The sequence below is a fragment of the Taurulus bubalis genome, assembly GCF_910589615.1.
Source record: "Taurulus bubalis genome assembly, chromosome: 4".
In the NCBI taxonomy this organism is placed as follows: domain Eukaryota; kingdom Metazoa; phylum Chordata; class Actinopteri; order Perciformes; family Cottidae; genus Taurulus; species Taurulus bubalis.
Window position 1 is genome coordinate 10,053,886 of NC_136592.1, and position 24,673 is coordinate 10,078,558.

The window sequence follows — 24,673 nt, forward strand, 5'->3', positions numbered from 1 at the left end:
GTGAATTCTTTAAGAAAACACTGTTTACTTTTTTTTCGTCTACGCTAAAACAAAAATAAACTCTGTAAACATACTGCACAGTAGGAACTGCTCACACATCTGTTTCCTTGGCTGGGAATAAACTGTTTTTATTCCTTGTTCTTTGAGCATTGATCACAAAGTGGGGAAAAAGGAGGTGCTGTACGACAAAAGTCACTGCCGGAGTTTTCAGGTTGAGTATGAATGGTTAGGGGTTAAGTCAAGTTAAGCATTAGATCCATGAGTGAGGGTTGTTTCATTGTGATGAATAATCACAGATTATAAAAGAAGCATAGCTAATGATGCTTCAATGTCTGCCTTTGAACTCTAAGTTTTAATATGTTCCCTTGACATCCGAAGGCTTTAATTGCAGTCTTTGTGCCAACTGTCTGGTATACTGAGGGTGGCGCCTGTGAGGGTAGGAGAGAGTCCTACAACTTCATCAATGGACTTCAAAAGAGAGGGACCAGATAGAGCCACGCTATTGCAATTCATTGTGACTAATTATCTTTTGACCCATGAGAAACTGAAGTGACCGCAAAAATCTATATTTTTATGGTGGTCTCCCAAACAAGTGGTACTTTTATAGAAGTCCTTTTATTTATTTATTATTATATAAATGCATGAGGACTTGGACAGTGGAATTTTATTTTAGTAGAACATATCCACACACATCAAATAATTCTAAGTCTCTGAAAAAATGGATTTATAGGTCTCAAGCTTGAACTCTTGAATATTAAGTCTTCTTTCTTCAACCATTCAAATCATTTTGTACACATCGCAAGAGCAATTCAGAGACGTTTATGCTCCGGCCACGGCTGTGAATGTGGATGGAAGCACATTTACACATTTATAAAATAATATAGGTGTGACAACTAACAATTATTTTAATAATCGATTAATCGGTTGATTATTTTTTCGATGAATCGGATAAAAAAATGTTTTTATCAAAAAAGCGTTCATTTCCAACCCTTTATTCAAAAACAGAAGTGACAGTGCAAAACATCTTCAGAAAGTGCACAAACAGGTTGCTCCTTGAACATCCCTGAGCTGTTAATTAAAACAACAAAATGGACTAACACTAAAAACATACACATCTATGCTTTACATCTGCCAAATGTGAGCCCTTTTTACTGTAATTGATCCCTCCAGAGGCTGCATTTACATACCCTGCTTTATCAATATGTATGAAATACTGGGACAGAGGGAAGCTGTACTGCTCCATATAGAGCGTCCTCTTCCTTGAACTCTTTCATTCTGGGTCTCTTATGACCATGACGTCACGTTGTTGGCTAAGCCCGACTACGTGCGACACAACGAATCGATAATGAAATTCGTTGCCAACACTTTTGATTATCGATTTTTATCGATTCGTTGTTGCAGCCCTAGTGTGACAGACCAGATCTGTACATGGGGAAAAGTCTGTATGTTAATACATGCAATGAAGGCACCGGATCTGTAATATTATGTTCCACTTAGGTGAGCAAACTAAGGCACTGACCTGTGATGTCTGATGTGAATATGAGACCTTTACCATTGACTATTAATGCCAGTGGTGACTCAAATCACTTAACCACCGCCAGAACATTAATAGACTATTTCCATGAACGGACATGTCTTGAGATTCTGTGACTGCTTTTGATGAGTTTGTTTTTGTGAAGAGTTTCATAACAATGATACTGTGTTTTTTCTGTAAAACTCTCTTTAGACTGTAACATTGCTTTATATTTAGTGCAATGCTTTCAGTTGTATCTCTGCTGACAGTAAAAGGTCTGAAATAATGCTTACCTCAAAGATCACTAACCAGCTCTTCTTCTTCTTCTTGTTTGCTCTGTCTGTTTCTCTCCCTTTCTCCTCCCTTTTTTTCTATGCTTGCATCTTCTGTTTGGCTGCATGATCTGCCTTCATGTTTGCTCTGGAACAGAAACCAAAGGTTAGTATGTTTTGCTTTCACCCATTAGTTGCTTTTCTCCCCAGTTTACACTGCCGGTTTGGGTTGTTCCCATCCTCAAAGTCAGGCCTTATGAAACCCATAATTGTTTTATTTTTTCCCATTTTACATGTATTCCTGAGTTCTGTGTTTTACAAGCTCAGCACATTTTATCACCACAAAGAGTGTGGTAGATGAACACGATTTCAACAATTTATTCCCAAAAATATAATAAATACAATTTAAGACAAAATTGCACTATTTCTTTTAATAAATAAAAGTGCTTCAATCCAGTAAAAGACTACATACTGTATAAAATAACAATAAAACAGTAATATAATAAAACAACATTCCACCCTTTTGGAAAAATGAAGTGCTGTAAATGTAGCTGTTAAGTATCAAATTCTTTAGTTTTTCTATTGATGACTAACGGCCAACTCCTCCCCCATGTTTCCTGCACTCATTGGCTGTGGTTTCTAGTCATGTCCAGATATTAAGCCTGCTCAATGAAGCATGTACTGAGGAATGAATTGCTTCAATTGACTACATTTACCGTCGATACTGATTGGACATCACATAAAAGTGGGCAAATTTTCTCTTTTTAATCCAGATTTCAATTTCAGATATGGGGAAATTGTAACCTGCAGATAAATCAGACATATCAGGTTTTTATAGAATTTGAGCAATTAAGAAAACGTAATCCCCTCTGGTATTTGTACTGACATCATTTCCATAACTACATGACTGTGACCTAATGGTATTTGTGTGCAGTATTGGGATAGGATGAATAGAAAATGCTCCACATTTAAGACGATGGTCGAAGTTAAGTTCTTTGTTTTTTTTGTTGTTTTTTTTTAACTTCTCTGGCTATGCAGGGAAAAAAACGTGACCTCAGCCTGATTTTACTGATCTCTCAGACTGGAGTACAGTTGTTGACCGGCTTTCATGCTGCATATCCTTCATTCCCAGGACTATCCCTCGCCCCGGGCGTAGAGTTGACCTTGGGATGACGAAACCCCCTTTCACACACATCGTTAACCCAGGGTTCACGCGGCTCTTCAACTAGCCGTGGGTTAAATGTCCGTTGACTGACACGTGACTGATGTTTACCCTCGCGAATGATGTCCAACGAGCCCTCGGCTTGTCAGGGTTCGCTCACTTTGGAGTGGCAGTAGGGAAGCTTTCTTAGCCTGGCGGCTAAGTGCAGCGTGAAAAGCCCTACATTAATTGAATTCACCTTGCACTTAGTTTATTTTTTGTTGTGCAATCAATGCGATAACTTCTACTGCTCGCAATGTTTCAATCCAGCGGGGCCGATTCGTCCTGTATAGCTCTATTAGAGAGTATTGTGTGGCACATGGACAGACTGCACGCACAGTACTTCAAAGCTTCTTTTCCTTCACATCTTTTAACGATGAGTGTGTGCTCTGTGTCCACATTTTGACTGGAAGCTACTGAATAGGTGATTGTGTTGGTGGCCTTGCTGTGAGCTCTTAGCGGTGAAGAAAATTAATAGGTATTGACATGTCTGTGTCTTTCATTTGGTATTGTCTTCATCGTCTCATTGTCTGAGGTTTATGCAATAGCCTCGCACTCTTTATTTATTGGTTAATGTAACCTAGATTAGGACTCATTTCTATGGTGTGTTGATACTCAGACAAAACTTGGTAACATGTTGGGTCAAACCCCTCGATGTTCGTAATAATATTTACGTGGTGGTGTCAATTATTTTGCATTGAAAAGCTCTTACCGTGCTGCTGAGTGGACTCGTAATGGAAAACTAGGAATATTGAGAATTTGATGATGAAGTGTTTCCCCTTCTGGAAGGGCTGCAGTGTCACAGTAATTAGTAGTTATTTGCATTATCGATTGGACTGATTACTTCTCTGAAATCCATACAATTTTAATCACTAACATTTGAAGACGCAAGGGCGAGAAAGAAACTGCACTTTTGCTTGTTTTGCTCCCTACTTTTTAAGAAAAAAGGGAGAAACAAATCTAGTGAGTGGACGCCCGGAGAGAATGCTGACGGCTCTCAGATCTTTCAGCAGTTACTGTGATTTTCACCGATAGCTTCCGGAGAAGCTCTTTGTGTCAATAGATGGAGATAAAACATGTATAGCAGGGCTTTCCTCCAGGTGTTTGCTAAAGAGGGGGAAACACAGAATGTTTTGGAGACACTGGTGGGCGGAACTGAACGATATGTTAAATTATTTTTATTGGAGGCTACTATATGTCATGTCTTTTTGCATTTCTACAGGCAGTACATTTTACTTTCTCTTAAATCTTACATGAAGTTGCATCAGTGGGAACAAACCAGTAGAGCACTGCGGCTTTTGTTCTGGAGTATAAAACAAAACCCCAAAAAAATGTAATATGGCTGCTTCCGTGATAAGCTACATCAGGCTTTGGCTACACACAAAGTTCATGTTCGGAGATATTTATTGATTTATTTATTTTTTTATTTTTTTTTTTTTTCCCAATTCATGGGACTTGTTCATAGAAAACGTTAAATGAACAGCCTTGTCCCTGCAATGAAGAGTGTCCTTCTTGGCTTTTTATAGATCTGGCCAATATTTCGCAATTTTCTCATTTATTAAAATGACCTTCATTTTGTGGTATTTTCCTCCTTTGTTTTCTTTTTTTTTTGCGCATGTATAAATGAAAACCTGCTTGTCTGAGAAGGCCTTCTTCCACGGGGGATGCTTTTGAAAAATGTCCACAGTGCGAATGTTGTTTGGTTTAGAAAACTTAGTCACCTCCATACATCCTGAAAGGAAGTGGATATTTCTTCTGCTTCGACATACATCAGGCCTCTATGGTCCGTTTTTCTTTTAAGTTAAGATGTAACGTGTTTAGATCTCCAGCCGATGTGAAGGGAAATGGACTGTTGGAGAAAGAGAGAGAGAGAGAATTGTGCAGTTGTGCGTGCGGCCTTATTGTTAACAATGTTAACCTGGCTGATGTGTGTGTTTGTAGCCTAGTTGATTGCTTTGGCTTGCATCCATGACATCTTTTTGAGTCTCTAATAGGAGAATTAAACATACCAAGTAGGAGGGACCCCCCGCTGGCCACCAGGTATTTTACACGCTTGTAGTCGCTCATATCGGCTAATTTGCTCCCACCATGACCTTGATACAGGTTGGAAATTTGCTTTTTCAGGCCTTTTGCTGGTGTAAGGATACAATGTATGTCTTACCTGTAAAACATATTTTGTATTATGTGGAGATGAATGCGTTTGTAAAACTTGCATTTTACTAAATCGATTTATTTTTGCATGCTAGCATTCATGGTCTTAGCAGATGTATCTTAATTTACATTTGGAATAAGCCAGCCTTTTCTTTTCCATCTGTGTTTTTATCAAGAGAGGGCGGCGAGATAGATTCATCACCATAGTGCGGGGAAAATGAGCATGAAGAGAGCTGCCCTTTCCCGAGGCTTCTTTTCGGATAAATAAACATAAATAACATCCAATTAGACGAAACTCTCAAAGATCACAAAATCAGTTTGCCATTTCTCTCCAGGATACAGGCATCTGCTAATAACCTACCTCATCTCCAAAAGTCACAGCACTGCACGTAGAAACTGAATGGGTGTTGGCGAATGCAAGTGTAAAAAATGGAGAAATCATTCTGTTCATAGCTTTATTTGCTACTCCTTTTATAGCGTTGTGATTGAAAGAAGCTTCAATGTGTTAATGCACACATTAAAAGATCTCTGATGGAATTACGAGCGCATTCATCAGAGACATTAGACGCAATGTCATCCAGTGTGTGTGCGTACACGTAAATACAAACGAGTAGAAATGGCTTAAAATAACCTCTGCTAATTCACATCGGGTCTTCAAGGCTGACACTATATTACTAGTAGTGGTAGTACTGCAGTTGCTATTGATGGGTACCACACTTACTTCTCTACTACTGTAGTTATTATTTCCATGTCTGTAATATCCCACTAATCAAAATTATTAATCACAAAATTCCTACCAAATATAATTTCCGAAGACATTCTCAAATATTGCCATATTCGGTCAGTAATGGGATCTCCCTGCTCCAGCTGTGCACTACCCGGCTGAGAATATAGTGCTGGGGGCATTAGGTAAAAAGTAATTATGGCACATGACATTTGTGTGGCGAGTGATATGGAAGCTACATTGTTTGCTTTAAATCTCAAGACCAGTTATGAAATGTATTCTTTGTACATTTCATTAGTTTGTTGTGTTGTCACATTGTTATCCTAATTTTGCCTTAAACCGATTACTAGTGGTCCTTGTTTTTTACTCTTTGGCAATTTGTATTTGTTTATTATGTATTGGGTTAAAAACCTTTTGTTAAAATGATTTGTATTAATGGATTTTAATTTTGATGACTAATTAATCATTGCGCATCGTTTCAAAGTGTGATGTATCACAGACGTCCACGATAGCGCTTGTGAAAGTATACAGTGTAGTTCAGCATGAAAGCCTCAACATAAGTCGCTTTTTAATGAATAAATTGTTAGAAGTGAGAACATGGGTATTAAAAACTTGAACAGGATGCTTCACTAGTGTCCCCCTTTTTATGTCCCCTGCTGTAGCAGTGAGGCCTGTGTTCTCAGTGCCCCTCCAGATCAATGTAGCCTGTCAAAGAGAAAGTTGAGGAAAGACAAGCTCTCTTCCCACTGGGCGCATGCTGTAAAAGATAATTAGACAACCCATTTCCATATGATTATAATAGCCCGGGCTGGAAGCATGTTTGTGTGGGTTTTGTCAGCCTGCACAAGCGTATTTGAGGGCGATTACTTGTCGGAGGTGGCGATTGTATGCGGGGGAGGTCAAGCTTTCGTGGGTGTTTTGAGTGGTTCAGGAGTGCACATGATCAAGGCTCCCATGTGGAGGTAAAGACCACGGTCAGAGCTGACAGCTTTGTCGTGACTTGTCAAACTCAAACCTATAATAGATCCATGATCATTCAACCCCATGCTTCTTCTCTGTTTCGTCTCTGCTACAGTTAACCCCAGACTTGCCTCCACATTGGAGCTGCTTAACATGATCATGTGACGATGGTTAATAGGTCTCTTGAATTCAAGGTGGGTGTATTTTTTGGAACCGCAGTAGCTTTTGTGGTCTGCTGTGCAGAGAATGTGGTGGGCTTTTGAATCACAATGAGACAAAGAAAAAAAGCTGCTGAGGAGGCTTGTGGACACCGAAGGGGAATTATGAAGAGATTGAGGGGAGGTGCGGCTCAAAGGATAAAAAAGACAAGGTAGTAGGTGGTCTTTTTTTTTTAGAAGAACAATTAAATGCCTTAAGGAGGCTCGAAAAATAAGAGTCTGTCAAAAGTTTTTTATATTGACATTTATGTTTAGATTTTTCTTGAGCTAAAAATAAACGTCTCAGCACACAATGTATAGGTTAGACGTGTCCAGTTTTTTAGCCGCTATAAATAGCTGCTAACAGGACTCCGTTACACGGTAGAAGCCACCACTCTGCGTCTCTGAGGGTGGCAGCAGCGTGTCCATCCTCACACTGTTGTCTCGTTACCATTGCTTTCCCCTCGCTACATATCCGCTCAAATGGACTTTCTCTCTTCTCCTTTTTGCTGTGTCTTTTAGGCTTTTGCTGTGACATTTTGAAGAACATCATTAGTTCTATAATGACTTTTCATGGGGCTGCAGAAAATATGTGTCAATGTGAGAAATCTCATCAAATGCATAATCATTAAAGGCTCTTTTCATCGTTGTTGAAAGGGAAGCTCTGGTCACATGGCTTTTTTTTATATATATCTATATATATATATATATATAGATATATATATATATCTATATATATATATATAGATATATATATAGATATATATATATAGATATATATATATATATATATATATATATATTATAGCTCACGATTCAAACACATCCTGGTTAGAAATGGCTTTGTGTGTTGGTAACACTTGCTCTTGTGTACTGTACTTTTTTTGTTTTGTTTTTTGGAGCAATCAATATTACGAAATGCTTCAAAATTTCACTTACTCACACTCACACACTGTCATTGTCTCCCATCTCTTCTTTTTTATGTGTGGTTAACCTTCTTCAGCTTTTCAGCATCCCCCACTCCCCCATGGTTTTGTTCTCTTTCTCTCTTCTGCCACAGTTTCTCAAGCATCAGCATCTCACTTTATTCCCAATTTGTGTTTTTATGTTCTCATATCAACAAAGTAATGGGCTGGCTCGTTAAAAACGTATTTGCTTTCGAGACTTTATTCTTCTGCGGTAATTTTTCATCCACACATGTAGGTTTGTGTATGCAGGAGTGGCGGTTGGGGGTGTTGGAGGAGCGTTGGAGTTTTGAAGGGACGGGCGCGGATATGTTTTCAACAGCACCGGGAGAAAAACAGGAAAATGCCAAATGACTTCAGACATGGATGATTTAGGCTGCCATCAATCCACTGAATGACTTGGGAAATGTTAGGGTGGGCTTAACAACTGTTCAGATCGGACTGATGCTGTCGCATAGTGAAATGAAATGGAGATAATAATGCCTCATACCTGATATGACGGAGCAGTCAGAAAATGTGTGTGTGTGTGTGTGTGTGTGTGTGTGTGTGTGTGTGTGTGTGTGTGTGTGTGTGTGTGTGTGTGTGTGTGTGTGTGTGTGTGTGTGTGTGTGTGTGTGTGTGAGTGAGTGTGAGTTTCAAGGCCATTGGTAGCTCTACAAGAGGCCTTTAGAGGGCACTACTCCACTGAGAATAGAGCACTGGCAAAAAGCATCCCCACAGGCCAGTACATACTGATTAACAGAGGCTTTCGACTGCATCTTTTGATTCGGCGTCAATCATTTCTGTCCAGATTTGGGGGGAACTATTTTTAAATGTGTGAACTTCCAAGTTCTCTTTTGGTGTCTTTGGTGAAAAGAGCCGTCGACTGGTATGTTTTCAGTCGAAGATTCTCACGCAGGAGCAATTCAGCGGGTTAGATTAAGAAAAGGATCTTGGTGGAGCAGGAGAGGAAAAGCCTAATGAAGTCTGTTAATTTGCTGCTATCAGAATGAAAGTCTCCGACTAATTATGGCCTTGGGTCATCTAGTCTGGATCACAGGGAGAGGTGGCCCTGCATGGTTCACTTTGATTAGCTCATTCACAACACAGCTCCTCACTTCATTACTCTGATCTCCCTCTCTGTCTCGCAACTCACTGGTGCCCGTGTACCATCCGTGTGCAAACAGGGCCAGTCGAGCCGCCATGTCGATGTTAGTCAGAGTTTGTGCAATGGCGAGGCAGGCGAGGGAAAGGTGAGGTTTGGTCAAAGCATCTACCGGTGGTTGTGGAAGTCAGTTCCGACTGAAGTTCAGGCCGTAGCTGCATCATAACGGCGAGTCAACAGGCGAGTAGCGCGGCCGCTTTGACTGTTCGTCTCCCCTCTGTTGACTGTAGAGTTGACAGATGTGTCGAAACGGTGGATTTGTTCACTTGCTGCAGACAGCCCCCCTTCTGTGCATCAGCTGTCTCATAGTGGATTTTGCTTGAGGCGTGTGTGTGTGTGTGTGTGTGTGTGTGTATATGCGCCCCACATATTATCCGTGCTACAGAAACTCCCCTAATAGCAGTGATTTAAACTTTACCTGCATGACTGCCTTGATTGGCTATTGGAAACACCACGGTGATTTAATTACCCATTGAAGACGGCTGCCCTCTCAACTTTCCCCCTCGCCATGCGCTTGTGTATTTGCTTTTTCCGGTGGAGATGATCGGATCACTACAACATTCCATAAATAATAGAGTCTCATCAAGAGAAAAGTCTGCCGACAGTGTGATACCTCCTCAGGAAGTCAGATTGTTGGGACAAATATTGGATAAAGTGAATAAACACACACAACACAGACACTGTCTGTCGAGTCCTTACTCGTCTAATAACTTCTTAGTTTTTGAGTATTTTGTGTGTGTGCAAAAAAAGGAAGGCATTTCCAGTAAGGCGTTTCTACTGATTAGAAAGCCATCCTGATGAGATGAAGTGCTGGTGTGAGTGTCTCTACACTCACACCAGGCTGGCGAGGAGGAGATTTTTTGGGGGTGGGGTTTGAGGTGTTACTTGCTCGTCTCTGAGGCCTGCCTGTCATGTACAGCATCAGTCATGCTCTTTCACAGCAGTTTTATTTCATCCACCATTCCCTTTAGTGCTTTGAAGGCACAATTCACTGATACTGTCTTGTGGGAAGTGCTGTGGTTTGGGGGGGCAGGGCATGTGTTATACATTGCCATAATTTTGTCAAGCGGCTGAGATCGGATCAAACCCAGTAGGATTATGCCGCGTGAGAGGATAACTCTTTAAAATGCCTAGCTGTGCGCCCTCGTCTCAACTAAACATCCTTTTTTCTTTTCTCGGGAAAAATAATAAGGCGTTTTCTTTTCTTTTACGCCCTAGGACTCCTTGTTTTATTTTTCCCATGCAACAAAGACATGATCGCAAATCACATATTATTTTTTGCATGATGCAGAATATGTTTCCCGCCCGTTACTCCCGGTGCATGACGAAAACTGAGACCGTCCTTCTTTCCTCCTTAACTTGAAAGCGCTCAGATGGTAGACGGCGAGCGCAGTGTTTGCCGTGGCAGAGCAGAGTAGGCCTTTCAACTGAGACTATTGACTCAGTGTCTGTAATGCGCTGCTCTCTCCTCTCTTGTGATGGAGTCCTGCCTTTTCCCTTCCTGCGGTATCTGATCTCAACGTCTGATGTTAACGCTGATATTTAGATTAGTCGATGGGTTTGTTTGTAACTTACATATTTTTCGTCGTCCGTGCCTGCTCTCTGATTCTATGCCACCTCTCTAAACCGGTGCAACTTTTTTTACAATTCCCAGCTGTGCGTCATCTCGTCACACAAATTAATGTTGAAATCACCAGCATCGCATACCTGCGTCCGTTCGCTCAACCTGTGCGATGCGACGCGGACTCCCCACTGCGCCCTCTCACAAGTGTAGCCTTATCTTCCCCACTTCCTGGGCGATGGCGCAATCTGATAACTACAACAGTCGCCGCTCCGTATGATTGATTAACCGGTGACCTCTGACCCCCTGTGGGACATTTTAATTGGCTGATGTATAATGAGCAGGCTTCCCTGAAGAAGCGCTGTTTTAAGGCCAGGGAGATTGGGGGCTGATGCTGGAAGGTGGCGATCTAATTAGCTGATTTAACTGATAACACCTGAGGCAGCTTTGTGGGAGAGTGTGTGTGTGTGTGTGTGTGTGTGTGTCCGCATATATCTTATCACTATCTCCTGTACGATAGAGATGGATGCAGCCCTCACAGTATTATGTGAGAATAATTCATGGATTATACGACCCAGCCAAGTAGGTTTATATGCACTGCAACAAGGTGGTTAATTGTGTGTGTGTGTGTGTGTGTGTGTGTGTGTGTGTGTGTGTGTGTGTTGGTGGAATAAATGAGATTCTGTGAAGCTATAAGTTATGATGAGTAGATCAATACGACATCTTAATGCAGTAAGCAGGAGACTTTCGAGGGGCCGGCTCCTTATATTGCGTCCTAATACTCAATAACATCAAAGGCAAGATTATTTTCCCATAAGAATAAATACTTGAGTTATTTATGGTGGTTTCATTTATGGCTACTAACTGAACACGTGTGTGTGTGTGTGTGTGTGTGTGTGTGTGTGTGTGTGTGTATATATATATAAATGTTGTACTCTTGAGCATGTGCTGATGTGCACTCAATATACTTTAGCGACAGCCTAAAGTGCCTACAGTGCCTTGCATCATCATTTGTTGAACATATTCACACAAATAGGTGAAGGGCTTTAAAAACAGAAGGGCTGCTGTTGTATTGGCACCGTCCTCCATGTCTGTTGAGACCAAATTAGGTTATTTCTGTTGAACGGTTTCGTATCTATCATTTATAAATGTAAACCTCCACTTTTTATGTCAACGACCCTTAAAGGTGGACCATATTTAACCTTGTATGATATATACGTATATATTTAGTTTCAATACTTAAGTGAAGCTGGAGAGTGAAATGCTTTCACAGACCAAATTAATTGGATCCAAGATATTTCTTTTATTGCTACGTTGCTTCAAATCTTTTTAGACGTTGCATGTATTGTTATAGCATTTGCCCAAAATTGCTGCCTGACATCTTTGCAAACAAACAAATTAGGAATATAGGGCTGCAACAGCAAACAGATGTATTATTGATGAATCTAACGATTGCTTTCGAGATTAATAATTGAATTGTTTGAGGACTCACAATTCAACAAATCACAATTTCCCGAACATATTACTTTTATGTTGGTTTGTCCAAACAACCATCCAAAACCCTAAAGTATTATGCTGCGTTCACACCAAACGCGGAGCGAATTACTGCGACGCGTTTACCGCGGCAGTTTACTCGCTTGACGATAGGAGGGTGTTCACACCAAAGGCCGCGTCAAAGGGGGCGTGGCTTATCTCCGTTCTCTCTCGCGACCATGGAATAAATATCCACTAGTTCTGCTTTATACTTGTTGTGGAGGTCCCAAACATGTCGGAACATGAAACGCCCTCGTATTTGGGTTCATAACATCATCCGTAGCCGCACACAGCTCGGTGAATTTCACCGACTCCTCCAGGAACTGCGTCTGGCTAAAACAGTTACCGTTTCCGCCATCCACCATGGAAATAACCACTAGTTCTGCTTTATACTTGTTGTGTAAACTCCACATACGTCGGAACATCAAACTCCATTGTGTCTGGGTTCATAATATTATCCGTAGTCCCACAACAGCGTCTGAATGACGGCCTCTACCAGCGCTGCTTCAGCAGCAGTTTGATTCAGCAACGGCAAGACGGCGGGGGTGACGGGCGGAGCTTCTCAACGCTGACTGGCTGACGCAAAGTCGCCAGAGTTGGGATATTTCAACTTGCACCAATTCACGCTGCCTCCAACGCTCTGTTCACCCCGCGTCAAACGCGCTATTCGCGCTGCCTCAACCGCGTCTATCGCACCACCCGGCGATTAAAAAAACGCTTTTTCGCAACCTAGTGCGTCTGTGCATTGACTTTGCATGTAATCTGGTCACGCGTCAAATTCGCGCAGCGTTTGGTGTGAACACAGCATTACATTTACCAATATTGATGATGTTGATATTTTAAAGTTAAAATGGTGATTGAAATATCAAAATATTTGCTATAGCCCGACCGATTTATCGACTTATCATTTCAGATCTTGATAAATGTTGAAAATAGGCCATGCATGTTTGTGTGCTATGTGTTTCTAGTTATGCATCAAGACTGTAGATTTGAAGTAAACTCAGTTCTTACATGTTCATGTAATTGGTCTTTTTTCTTCAGTTTCTATTTGATCCAGTTGTTTCCTACTTTCAGACATCGTTAATCATCCGGACTAACTTGTATCTTCGGCCATTCTTCATTTTAAGTTGTTTGTTGTGCATTTGCTCTTTCTCCACCCGCGTCTCTTTGTGTTTCACGCTGCAGTGGGCATGGTGCAGCCTGGTGAAAATGTATTCTCATCTTTTCATCCTCTCTTCTCTTCCCCTTTTTCCATGGTACACATTTCCCGTTGTCCTCCTCGTCTGTTCTTTTGCGCCCCCCTCCCTTCCTCTCCCCCCTCTCTCTCACGCATTGAAAGACTGTGAGGAGAACGTATCAACAGAGGAGCCACGTAAGTTGGAAGGATAGCTCGGTGTGTGGCCGCGTGTGCACATGTCTGCGTGTGGTGGTCTGTGCTGTGGGTTTGCGTGCTAACATTCTTTTCCACGGGAGCTCCCAGCATACCTCTTCACTTTTTAATTAGATACAGGATCCCTGAAAGAATACCAAGCCCATGTGGAACAGTAGAAATACCTTTCCTGTGGATTCACCCCTCGCCTCGGCTCTCACCATACACACCATAATTACAGCACCAGACAATTACCCAGCATACTCCTGGGATGCCCATTTTGTTCTCTTAATCTGGTGTCTTAAATAATTAAAACCAACCATGAACTCCATGGCTCAAGAGAGTTGTGTATGTGCATATCTGTGTGTCTTATTGTTTTTTTGTTTGTAGTTAGTAATCCAGACCTCTCCTATCTACCAATAGCACACAAACCCACCCGCCTGTCTCCATGTGACCCAGAACAGATTTACCTTCACCTATAACCTGATTACTTTATGTGCAACCTTGTGTTTACGGAGGAGCCATGGCTCACCCATACCGTACTCTGTCAGTGCTGTGATCACAGCACTTTCCCATAATCCCTTTCTCCATGCCTTCTCGCGGCAAGACGTTCTGTCATGGCAGACTGTCTCATTAATCATTTGGGGAAATATGTAAACACACAAACAAAGAGGGGGGGGGAGAAATGTAAATCATGTTTGTGGTTGAATTTAAACATTTGATCATATTTTAAAATGAGTACATTATTATGTATAGTTATAAATTATATTATAAAAAAGCAACCAGACAATTTCTACATTCCAGTCCCTGTCGCCCTCTTCCTTAAATTGTGTCTAAACTCTGGAAAAAGATATATGTAAATCTCATAATCTCGCTGTATCCAAATCTGTGTGCATCATCCATATACCGCAGCACTACAGTAAGTGCATGCATTTCTGTAAATATGACCTTAATGTGTTGGTAATAATTCAGTGTTTCTGTCGTCATCAGCCAAAAAAGAAGACGAGGATCTGGAGGATAAAAAATCCATAAAGAAGAGAATTAAAGAGCTCAAGGTGCTCGATCCTAAAATCGCACAGAATCTTTGTAAGTATTTTTCCTTTTTAGTCCACTGCTCCCCAAAACACGTCCATGAGACCTGATGTTACCGTGCACTGGGCATGGCTTTCCTTCTCACTATACACTCTCTTTTTGGTACACCTTAGTCACTTCCCGTATCTCTTATTATAGGTTCCTTTCATGTTATAAAGTGACCTCCAGTGAAGGATTTTGGCAGGCAATGAGTTTCACTGTTGCTTGTTGCTATAACAGTTAAAACAAGACAACACCTGGCCATTGCTACCTGTGACTAATGGCTTCTAAAATAGAGCTAATTATCAATGTTAAGCATCCATTGAGGAACGAAGCGCTCTCTCACACACACACACACACACACACACACACACACACACACACACACACACACACACACACACACACACACACACACACACTCCGACCATTTTAAAAGCACCCGGCATTAATAGGGATCCAGCTGATCTCTTAAGCACTCCCAGATTGTAGCACCTCATTGGCTTTCATCAAGAGGAGCTGTGACCTTTGTTTCATGTATTAAAAGAAAATGAGACTAATCAGCCAAGTAACAGTGATAAATCACGCTGAGGAAATTATAGAGCAGGAACGAGGAGAAGGGGGAAAGAAAAGAAAAAAAGGAGAGTAGGCGCTTTATGCGTTGGAGCAGAGGAGGTAAAGAGTCTAAATTCTCTGAGAGAGAGAGTACTGTATGTGGGTGCAAATGTATTCCATGGAACGAGTTGGAATAAAAATTTTAGCACTGAAGCTACACGACTCATTTATTTCACATTTCAACATATGTTAACAGGAGACTAGTTAGTCAGTCAGACCTCGATTGAATGAATGCAGTCAGTTGTTTTTATCTTGATACCCAAACGTTGCCTACAGAAACATCATTAATTGTTTGTACCAGTGCACTTGAATGGTCTGTTTAGTCTAATTAACTCAAATGTATATTACACTTATCAAATGATGGACAAATCCTTTTTGTTTGGGTGAAAAAGGCCTCTTTTCATCATTTTACTTTGGAGAGTTATTCCTGGTTCTGCTCTGTATCATGCCAATATTACGTCTGCAACTGTAGACGGACTCTCTCAAATACTAAACTCTAAAGCTAGAAGCTTGGATATTACATGATATTCTTATCAACGCAGTATTTACCTTTAGATATCCCCATTAACCTTCAAAGTTCTGCTTCAGATGGTACCACTGCCTAGACTAATGACTTCTCTTGACAAGGCATTTGCCATTCAGTCCCCAGTGGAACCATGCGCTTGATGATCTACCGCTTTTTATAAAACAGTTTTATGTCTGGCTGACTTATGTACTGATGCACATTTAACGTTGGTTCTCTTTTGGTTCCTACTTCATGTCCTTCATGTGTCCTTGAGCTGTACTTCTTTTATTCCACAACATTCTTTGTTTTGTTTATTTATTTTTATTTATTATGTTGTACTTTTTGTTCTCTATTGTTAGTGAGAATTTTATTCTCCACAGCATTTGCTGCATTTTGTGTTTGTTTCTTTTCAGCCATCTTCCTGGGCTCCTTCCGTATGCCTTATCAGGAAATCCGTCGGATGATCGTGGAGGTGGATGAGGAGCAACTCACTGAACCTATGGTCCAGGTCTGGACAGTTTTGCATAAAGTAATAAAATGTAGAAAATAAAAAAAAAGAGGGAAGAAGAAGAAGAATAATTTTAAAAAAGTACGTCAAATAGTTTAAAAGCCACTGACATTGCTTGCTTTCGAATGAAGGCTGTTCCAGATTTTTTGAGCCCTGGAAGCAGACAACCTCACAACCCACTTTCTCCAGCTTTGACCCACTTGGTCAGCGGGCCGCAGGCTACTCAAAGGAGTGTAAGGACGAAGAAGGTCAATGGTGTAGGACGTGTCAAGCAAGCGATGAAACTTTAGAAAGATGCTGGTGTTTTTCATTGACCTACTGGGTAGTCCAGCAAATAAGGAATTACAGTAGTTTGAAAGGCTGGAATAAGTATACTATAAGATGTGGTCTACATTCGTAAAAAGTAAATGGCTGAGAATTTTCACCCCAGATGTTGAGGAGATTGACTAATGCTTTCTGGGGTTTTAGATGCGATCGGTCAGGGCAGGCGTGGGTAAGCAGAGTTGAAACAAATACACCAAAACCTGGTCTCCTGACTTTAAAGAATTCATTTGATCAATAGTTGTTCATTACAACACGTGAATAATTAAGTCATTAAGGCAAATTCCATTAAATGTGAGTGATAAAAGTGGCAATATTTGTTTTGACTCCAGGCATCGGGAACACATTTTCAACCCATTTTGAATGCATCAGACCAACATATTTATCTCATGGTGGCGGTATTTGTTGAGATGGCTGTTAAATTCAGAGGAAAAGACGATGCAATCAACATAGCTTAAATAATTTAACATTTATTCCTTTTGGCTGTCTATAAAAGCAATCCCTTTCAATTGTCTCTATACGTATAAATTGCCCCGAGTCTTCCGTTGGATAATAAAATAAATGTTATTGCCGCTGCAAAACTTTATTTTCACTGAAACTCATCAACGGGGGCTGACAGTCACCAAAACACACAGCCAATAGAACAGCAGTTGGTTCGATTTCGAAACGAGCCCCGAACAAAGAGTATTAGTCCTGAGGCTCTGTCTAAGCTTATATTCAAAGAAAAACACCACATTGCTCTGAACGCACGGACTGTGGGAAACCACACTGCTGGCCAGATTTAGCCATCATCTTAATTTTCAGTCACTTTAAATCATTACATTTTGGTTCATGGTAAAGAAATTGAAACATGAAAATGAGGAGGATACAACACCGTACTAGCTACAACCAATACAATAAAGTGTGTTGGACATCATGACATCACCATTGCAAGTCTGTATATTTAAAGGAATGCATGCTTCTTTCTTTTGGTGCTCCGCTTTCCTCCATTTTCCTTCTCACTCCTTTTCCTTCCTCTCTCTTCTCTGAAGAACCTTGTGAAGCACCTACCGGAGCAGGAGCAGCTGAACGCCTTGGCCAAGTATAAAAATGAGTACTCAAGTTTGTCAGAGCCTGAGCAGTTTGGGATTGTGGTAAGTACACACACCAGCTGGTCATAGCATGACCAATGTGAAAATGTATGCCACAAAAAATATTTATTTTCATGTTCGGGGACCTGTGATATTATATCTTCTATCTGTCAATTAAGATGAAATTCAGTGTACCATGACTTAAGTGTCTTAACAAATCATAATTAGGGTACACCATTTTGATAAAACTGGTTTATTACTGTATTAATATCAGAGAAATGTAAATTGTCTTGTATTTGCATCATACCTCTCCCTTTCTTTCTCTCAAACACACAAGCGGAGCACTTTCATATGAATATCCTAATATCCTGGGCTTTTTAAAATTCTATCTTTTTAAGCCTTAAGAGGAAAGGCAGGGCACCTGTAGACTTCAGCACTAAATTATGCACATTAAAGAGCAGCACTGCTGTCTTATTATGTCTGCATCGTTTTCTTAAAGACGTTTCAAAGGAGGTTTATCCAGAATTATGCATGAGGAGTGTCGAGCTCTTTGTGTATCTTGTGTTTCTTCCTGGCGACCAAGTTACTGACAAAACATAGGAAAAACTTGTAACTTGTAAGCACCCATGAAAAGGGGATCTTATTTATCACTGAATGAAAATACAGGGACTGAGCGGGTGATTAGGAGGGAGGGGCGGGGGTAAAAGAGCATGCTCAGCTGTAGTGTATGGTTCATCAGGGAGACATAGAACAAAGAAGAGCCGGTTTATATAACAGTGTTTCGCTTCTGTGCCTGCGTGGGCCCAAGGAGGCCTGTGTGCTTTCACCTATCAGAAAAGCTCATGTTCAAAGGGAATTTTTAATTTACCATTGTGCAAACACGTGCATTTTGTTTATTTATTTATTTTGGTCCATGTCCGCCACTCTCGTGCTTGATTTCAACTTTACCTTGGGTGCAGTAGTGCTTAGTAGGAATAGATCTGATTGCAATGTTGACATTTCTACAATTCTTGCACTGGACACTCAGCAAATGTGTTTTGTTTTGTGCAGCTGCTTTTGCACACAACCAAGTTAAATGTTTTCTTTGTCAACATTTCTGTGTGAAGTCAGAAAGCAAAAAAAAAGCTCTCCACCTCGTCAACCTTCTGCTTTACAGTAGCTGTTATTGCTGCATGTCAGTTGATGATTTACAAACTTAATTTCAATCCCTAAAATCTAAGAAAGCACGGCATGCGCATCCTGCTGGCTCAGCTTTAGCCACAGACCTTATGAGTGGTACGACTTTGAATTAAAGTCTTTCATCGAGGATTTAAATAGTTTTGACATGCCACAGAGACATGTTTTTCAACTTGCCCCAAATTACATGGCATATTAATCAGTTTTTTTGGTGCAGAATTTCACTTTAACACTCCTGATAGTCTTCTCCCCCTCACCATCCTACCACCTCATTATATTCTGACTCTGCAATACACCAGACATTCTATATATTCTGTAACTTGTTCTTTCTAGTCAATTTTGTTACATTAGAGCCCAGCCCCCTGTTTTCATTGGACTGCTGAAGGCAGTATTATCAACACATTCACTCTGAAGACACTCTCTTCCTTTCGTCCTGCTTCCTCTGATTATTTTCTCGCCTCCACAATGTTTATATCACATAATTTGTCCCATCTCTGGGCTCCATTTCGGCACCATTTTTGGTTCCTAAAACCTTGCTGCTTCTTAATTTTGCCATATTCTTCTCGTGCCTCGCTTCTTCTCTTTCCTCTTATTTATATACACACACGCACACGCGCGCATGCTCTCTCGCTCATCGACTGAAATAGTCATTTGATAACATTACAGTAGCTATAATTAAACCCTTGATGGAGGACATCAAACCGCATAGCCAGCTGTTGTGTGAAACAGACAATTGGAACCTGCGCCCCTCCCCACCGCCCCCCGCACACATACACAATCACTGTTGTGGCCAGGCCCTGGGCCCAATGCAATATTTTCCAATTTTCTCTAATTGTGTGAGAGTGGTAATCCAAGGCAGCCTATTGTATATTCCACCCCCTTCGCTGCCTTCCCTATATGGACACTAACTCCACAATTAACTTACCAGACCTGGGTCCCAAATCAAATCAGTGCCAGCATCTATTACCACTGCCTAGCAACACTTTCCAGCATGCCGGTTGAATAAATGTCTTTTAAATTAGATCGGCTGTACGTGAGACTGTGCTAAAAGTGTGATTGTAGTTATTTTAAGTTTCACTATGTTCTGTGACTTTGTTCTCTCTGTTTGACATCATCTTCCTTTTTACCCTCGCTTTGGTCCTCTCGTGCTATATTGTCTTTTCCTACAACTCTCCTTTTCACATCTCTGTTCCCCCTCTTCCAGATGAGCAGCGTGAAGCGTCTGCGTCCTCGCCTCAGCCACATCCTCTTCCGGCTGCAGTTTGAGGAGCAGGTCAACAACCTCCGTCCAGATATCCTGGCTGTAAACGCCGCTTGTGATGAGGTCCGGAAGAGCCGTTCCTTCGGCCGCTTGCTGGAGCTGGTGCTGCTGCTGGGGAATTACATGAACGCAGGCTCTCGAAATGCCCAGTCATACGGCTTCGACCTCAGTTCCCTCTGCAAGGTGAGGGGTTTGATACACTGACCATACCGCCAACTGTCCGCACACATTATGGAGCCCTTAATCCCTCCAGTGGTATGGGTTCAACAAGAGAGATGCATGTTCAAGAAGTAAGCAACTTTTTCTATCGATTTGACACCGCTTTGTTTGTAGTTGCACTATAGTAGCAGCAATATAAAGTTAATATGATATTTTGAAGGAAGCATATACAATTATTCTGATTGTGTTGACATTCCTCTGCATATCTATTCTTGCATTCTTCTCAGCCTCTATATACATATATACGTGTTTGTGTATTTTTTCTTCTTTCTTTCATGCCACCATGGCTTCTATTAGAAATTATGTTTGAAACTCTCATTTAAATGAACACCGTCAGCCCAACAAGATGTTTTTTCTTGTTGTCTCTGAATAGATAACCAAGGCAACGGCCTTTGAAAGTCTTTTGCACCGGGCAGGACTACCCGTGCTTAGTGGGTCAGCGACATAGCAAATATGCTCCACCTTTTTGGATTTGAAATGGCATGAGGACATAAGAACAGTAAGCTCACCTCTATGGTAGCGGTGGTGTGAACAGAGGGTAATCCTGAAGTATAGAGGCTCCTCCAGTGGTTACATTACAACTGTTGGCACTCTCACTGCAGTTTCCACAGTAACAACCACCGCAGCCATTCATCACTGCCACCTCTCTGCCCTGTTTGACTTGGGGAACTTATGCTCACATAAACACCAGTGCCTGTGCGTACACAAACTTGGATTTCATAAATTCATGATGGATTGGTTTTCATTAGCGTGATCGTTTGTCAATTAATATAGGTCTGTGAAGGAATATGTTTTGTATTGGTGGCATTTGTAACGCCGCGGTTCCGGCGTGTCTATTTGCTTATCTTCATGCTGGCATGTTGCGCAACCAAGGTGTCAGAGGCGGCAGATACAGAGGAAGACATCACCTTTGTGCCTGCCCTGAGTTTTGACAATTTAATTCCATGGCACACTCCACAGCACAGGGAAATTGCACCCGGCCCAACTGGGGGGGAAAAAGCTAAATGTTTACATTGTCAACAGTGATTACCATCCATCTAAATTCAGAGCAAGACCTTTTGTGAGCGAGCACTTAAGGTTTTTTGAAAAAAATTAAATAAAATTGGCAAAACAGAAATGAAAAGAGAGATGAGAACATTTGATTAGAGGAGATAATACAAACATAATTAAACCCAGCTGGGCTGAGTATGCTGCTGTCTACCAATAGATCACCTAGAGAGATACACAGCAACGCACTCCACGGGAGGGATGTTTGGCGGGGATACTGAGAGACATCTCGGAATGAGACTGTAAAAGAGTGATGATGGAAATTTATCAGGGAGTGAAACATTGTTAGTGAGCGAAAGAGAGGTGTGTGTGTACGTAGGTATGTATGTATGTATATCTCATCACATTGCGCTGCTGCATGAGTACAAGACATGAAATCAGCTGTAGTACTGTCAACACGCATAGAGCTACCGAAAGGACTCACGTAACATCCTGTCGATGTGGTTATAGAAAACAACATATCTTGTTACTTCTCTAGTGTTGCAACAAGTATGATCATTATTATTGTTTATTTTTTACCTACAGCATAGATATAGTAAATCCCTTGTCCCATGTTGTCCCTTTTAGTAAAAACAAAAATCACAAATCCAATGAATGTTCTGGTTTCATGATTGTGCCCCCTAGTTTCGCATTAATTTAATGGAATACCCAACTTCGACGCAGCCAATTCGATCCAGCATGAAGCAGTAACGTCAGCGTTATATCGTGGGCAGAGCAGACGGTAGCGCTGAGCTTGACAGCAGCCTGCTACACGGCACAACTTTTAACAGTAATCCACATTAGCGGTCTTTTTAAAGTCTCCCAATCTGTATGTATTTGACTGCTCGGCTGCAGCACAATAAACTGCATTAAAAGCGTACCCGCACATGTCACTTGGGTCCAGGTAGAGGCTGGTGCGGTGCCTCACCCTTCAATACCAACATCAACGCGCTGTCTGCAGACTACAGCGCCAGTTTGTTGACTTTGTCGCTCGTTCCCACCGGGGCTCTGGCAGCCTGCCAGCTGCCGTCAATCAAGCACAGACACGACACACCCCTCCTCCTACTTATATGGTTCGGGTGAGCCTGGGACATTTTAAGTGACAAGGGAAGTCCAAGGTACTAGTGCCAAATATGCAATCAGCCTGTCCCCAATCAGAACTTTTTTTATTGCCCGGTCTTTAGAATCTATTGGCAAATGACGTAAGACTAAAGGAACTGAAATTAAATGCATCTTTTTACTATCACAGGTGTAACTTTGTGTGTGTTTGTTTTTACTCCAGCTAAAGGACACTAAGTCGGCGGACCAGAAGACCACGTTGCTCCATTTCCTGGCGCAAGTATGTGAAGAGGAGTTTCCAGACGTGATCAAGTTTGTTGAAGAGCTGGAGCATGTGGACCGATCTAGCAGAGGTAATGTTGATAATTACTAGTGATGGCAAGATGAAGCTTCCTGAAGCTTTGAAGCTTTCCATCCAATCGGTTCCCTCATGGGCCGAAGCTTCATGGAGCTTCATTTGCTCTACTGCGCCACCAAGTGGACAATACATGTAAAACAGGCAGAGTGATCATAACGACACCATGGCTTTGGTGTGTGAAGCTTGATGTTTGTGACGCCAATACATCAATTATTAACTTATTAATATTGTGTCTGTCTTTATGATATAATTGCCGGGTCAAAAGTGAAATTGGAAACAAATTGGGGAGGGAGTTGTGATGTGACTGTGGGTCAGTGGTTAGCATACCTGTCTTCCAGTCAGAGGATTTGTGGTTCGAGCCTCAGCTTTGCTAGTCCATGTTGATGTGTCCATTTTATTAATTTCTATAAAAATAAGAATTTTTCCACAGTCCTGGGCTTTTTTTTTTTTTTTTTGAGACTATACTATAAAATACCCTTTCACAGGCACAGATGAAGCTCGGTACACGGCCGGCTCGCGAGGCTTCGAACGTCACCACATCTAATCTAATCTACCTGGATTACTCGACACACGCATCGAAGCCTCGACACGAAAGGACACATCACTAATAATTACCCACATGCACAAACATCCACACACACGCACGGGCGGTTTTGGTATATTTCCTAGGTCTTGTAAAAACAACACAGACTTGCTGCACCAAGGTACTGCACATCTTTTATTGACTCTCTTTACGCACGCAAGGATCACTGCTCTAATTGCCTCGCAAAACAACCACGTTGCTTCCTGTTAATTCTAACACTTAAATTACATCGCACTTCTTCTGGGGTGAAATCCCAGGGTGACTATTGCTGTAATTTCAGTTAATGCTGGCTTCAATTTAAGTTCATCCACTTCCTGTCAAATCAGCATCCCTGGCGGTGTTTACCTGCAGAACTCTGCCAACTGGGTCGTACGAAGGCTAAATTAGTAAGAAAGCAGTTGGACAATTCTTTGAATAAAACAAAAGACATACAAACAAGACACTTTTTTCCCTCTCTGTTTTTTCTCTGACAAACTCAGTCTTTTTAGCTTTGAGTTAAATAAGGGATAAAAAGGTCTGTCTGTGTGCTGTTCAACATGTTGTTTAGGCAAGTGAGAGCATGCTGTTAAAACTGAATAATGTTTTAGATATTTAGAAAGCACTTCTTTGGCTTCTCGTTTGACGGCGGCCATTAAGCGGTATTGCCTGACATAAACACTAGTGATGATATGGACAATCACAGTGCTTCCCAAGGATGGGAAAGGCGAGCCTAATGAAAAAATAATGAGCTGTGTGGGCTGTCCAGTTGTATCAACTGGTGATAGCATTAACCTTATCAGATGTTAACATTGTGTCACATCAAATCAGTGAACTATAACCCTCGAAATCCATCCAGCAAAGCAAAGTAAGTTCACCTGAGCTCCTGCGACGTGATCTGAGACAAGAGACTGGGCCCCCAGACCACTGCACAGTGGTAACGTCCAGCATGACAATGACCTGCAGTCGGAGAAAACAAATTATTCTAGTAACACCCATTTTAAAACAACTTATACACCATTTAGTTTTTCATATTTGCCTGTTTTGACTGTATTTGAGCGGTTATCAGAGATGTGGTTTACGGAGCTTAAAGCATGATCGGAATGGCCTACAGTCGACGTTTCACCGAGACCGAATTAGAGCATTCTTCTTCTCTATTCTCTTGTTTTACTCTGATCTTTACTCTCACCTTTTCTACTTTAGTCACTCCCTGGGGATTATTCTGGGATTAGGCGCTTGTTGATTCAGTAAACATGCATGGTACTCTATCAGTTTAGCGTTTGATCTATGCTGCACTCTGTTCATCTGCACTGCTGTTTGATACTCACATTAATC

General features: G+C 41.4%; 1 protein-coding gene across 1 annotated transcript in view; it reads left to right on the forward strand.

Annotated features, from left to right (window-relative positions):
• The window catches only part of LOC306735724 (protein diaphanous homolog 3-like), a gene marked incomplete at both ends in the record, with an annotated part of 144,443 nt that overhangs the window by 48,744 nt on the left and 71,026 nt on the right, over positions 1–24,673 (forward strand). Inside the window, 5 exons of the mRNA XM_079217260.1 lie at positions 14,581–14,676; positions 16,195–16,289; positions 17,642–17,743; positions 20,061–20,300; positions 22,645–22,774. Coding sequence (XP_079073386.1) covers positions 14,581–14,676; positions 16,195–16,289; positions 17,642–17,743; positions 20,061–20,300; positions 22,645–22,774 — 663 coding nt within the window. The remainder of the gene's footprint in view (positions 1–14,580; positions 14,677–16,194; positions 16,290–17,641; positions 17,744–20,060; positions 20,301–22,644; positions 22,775–24,673) is intronic.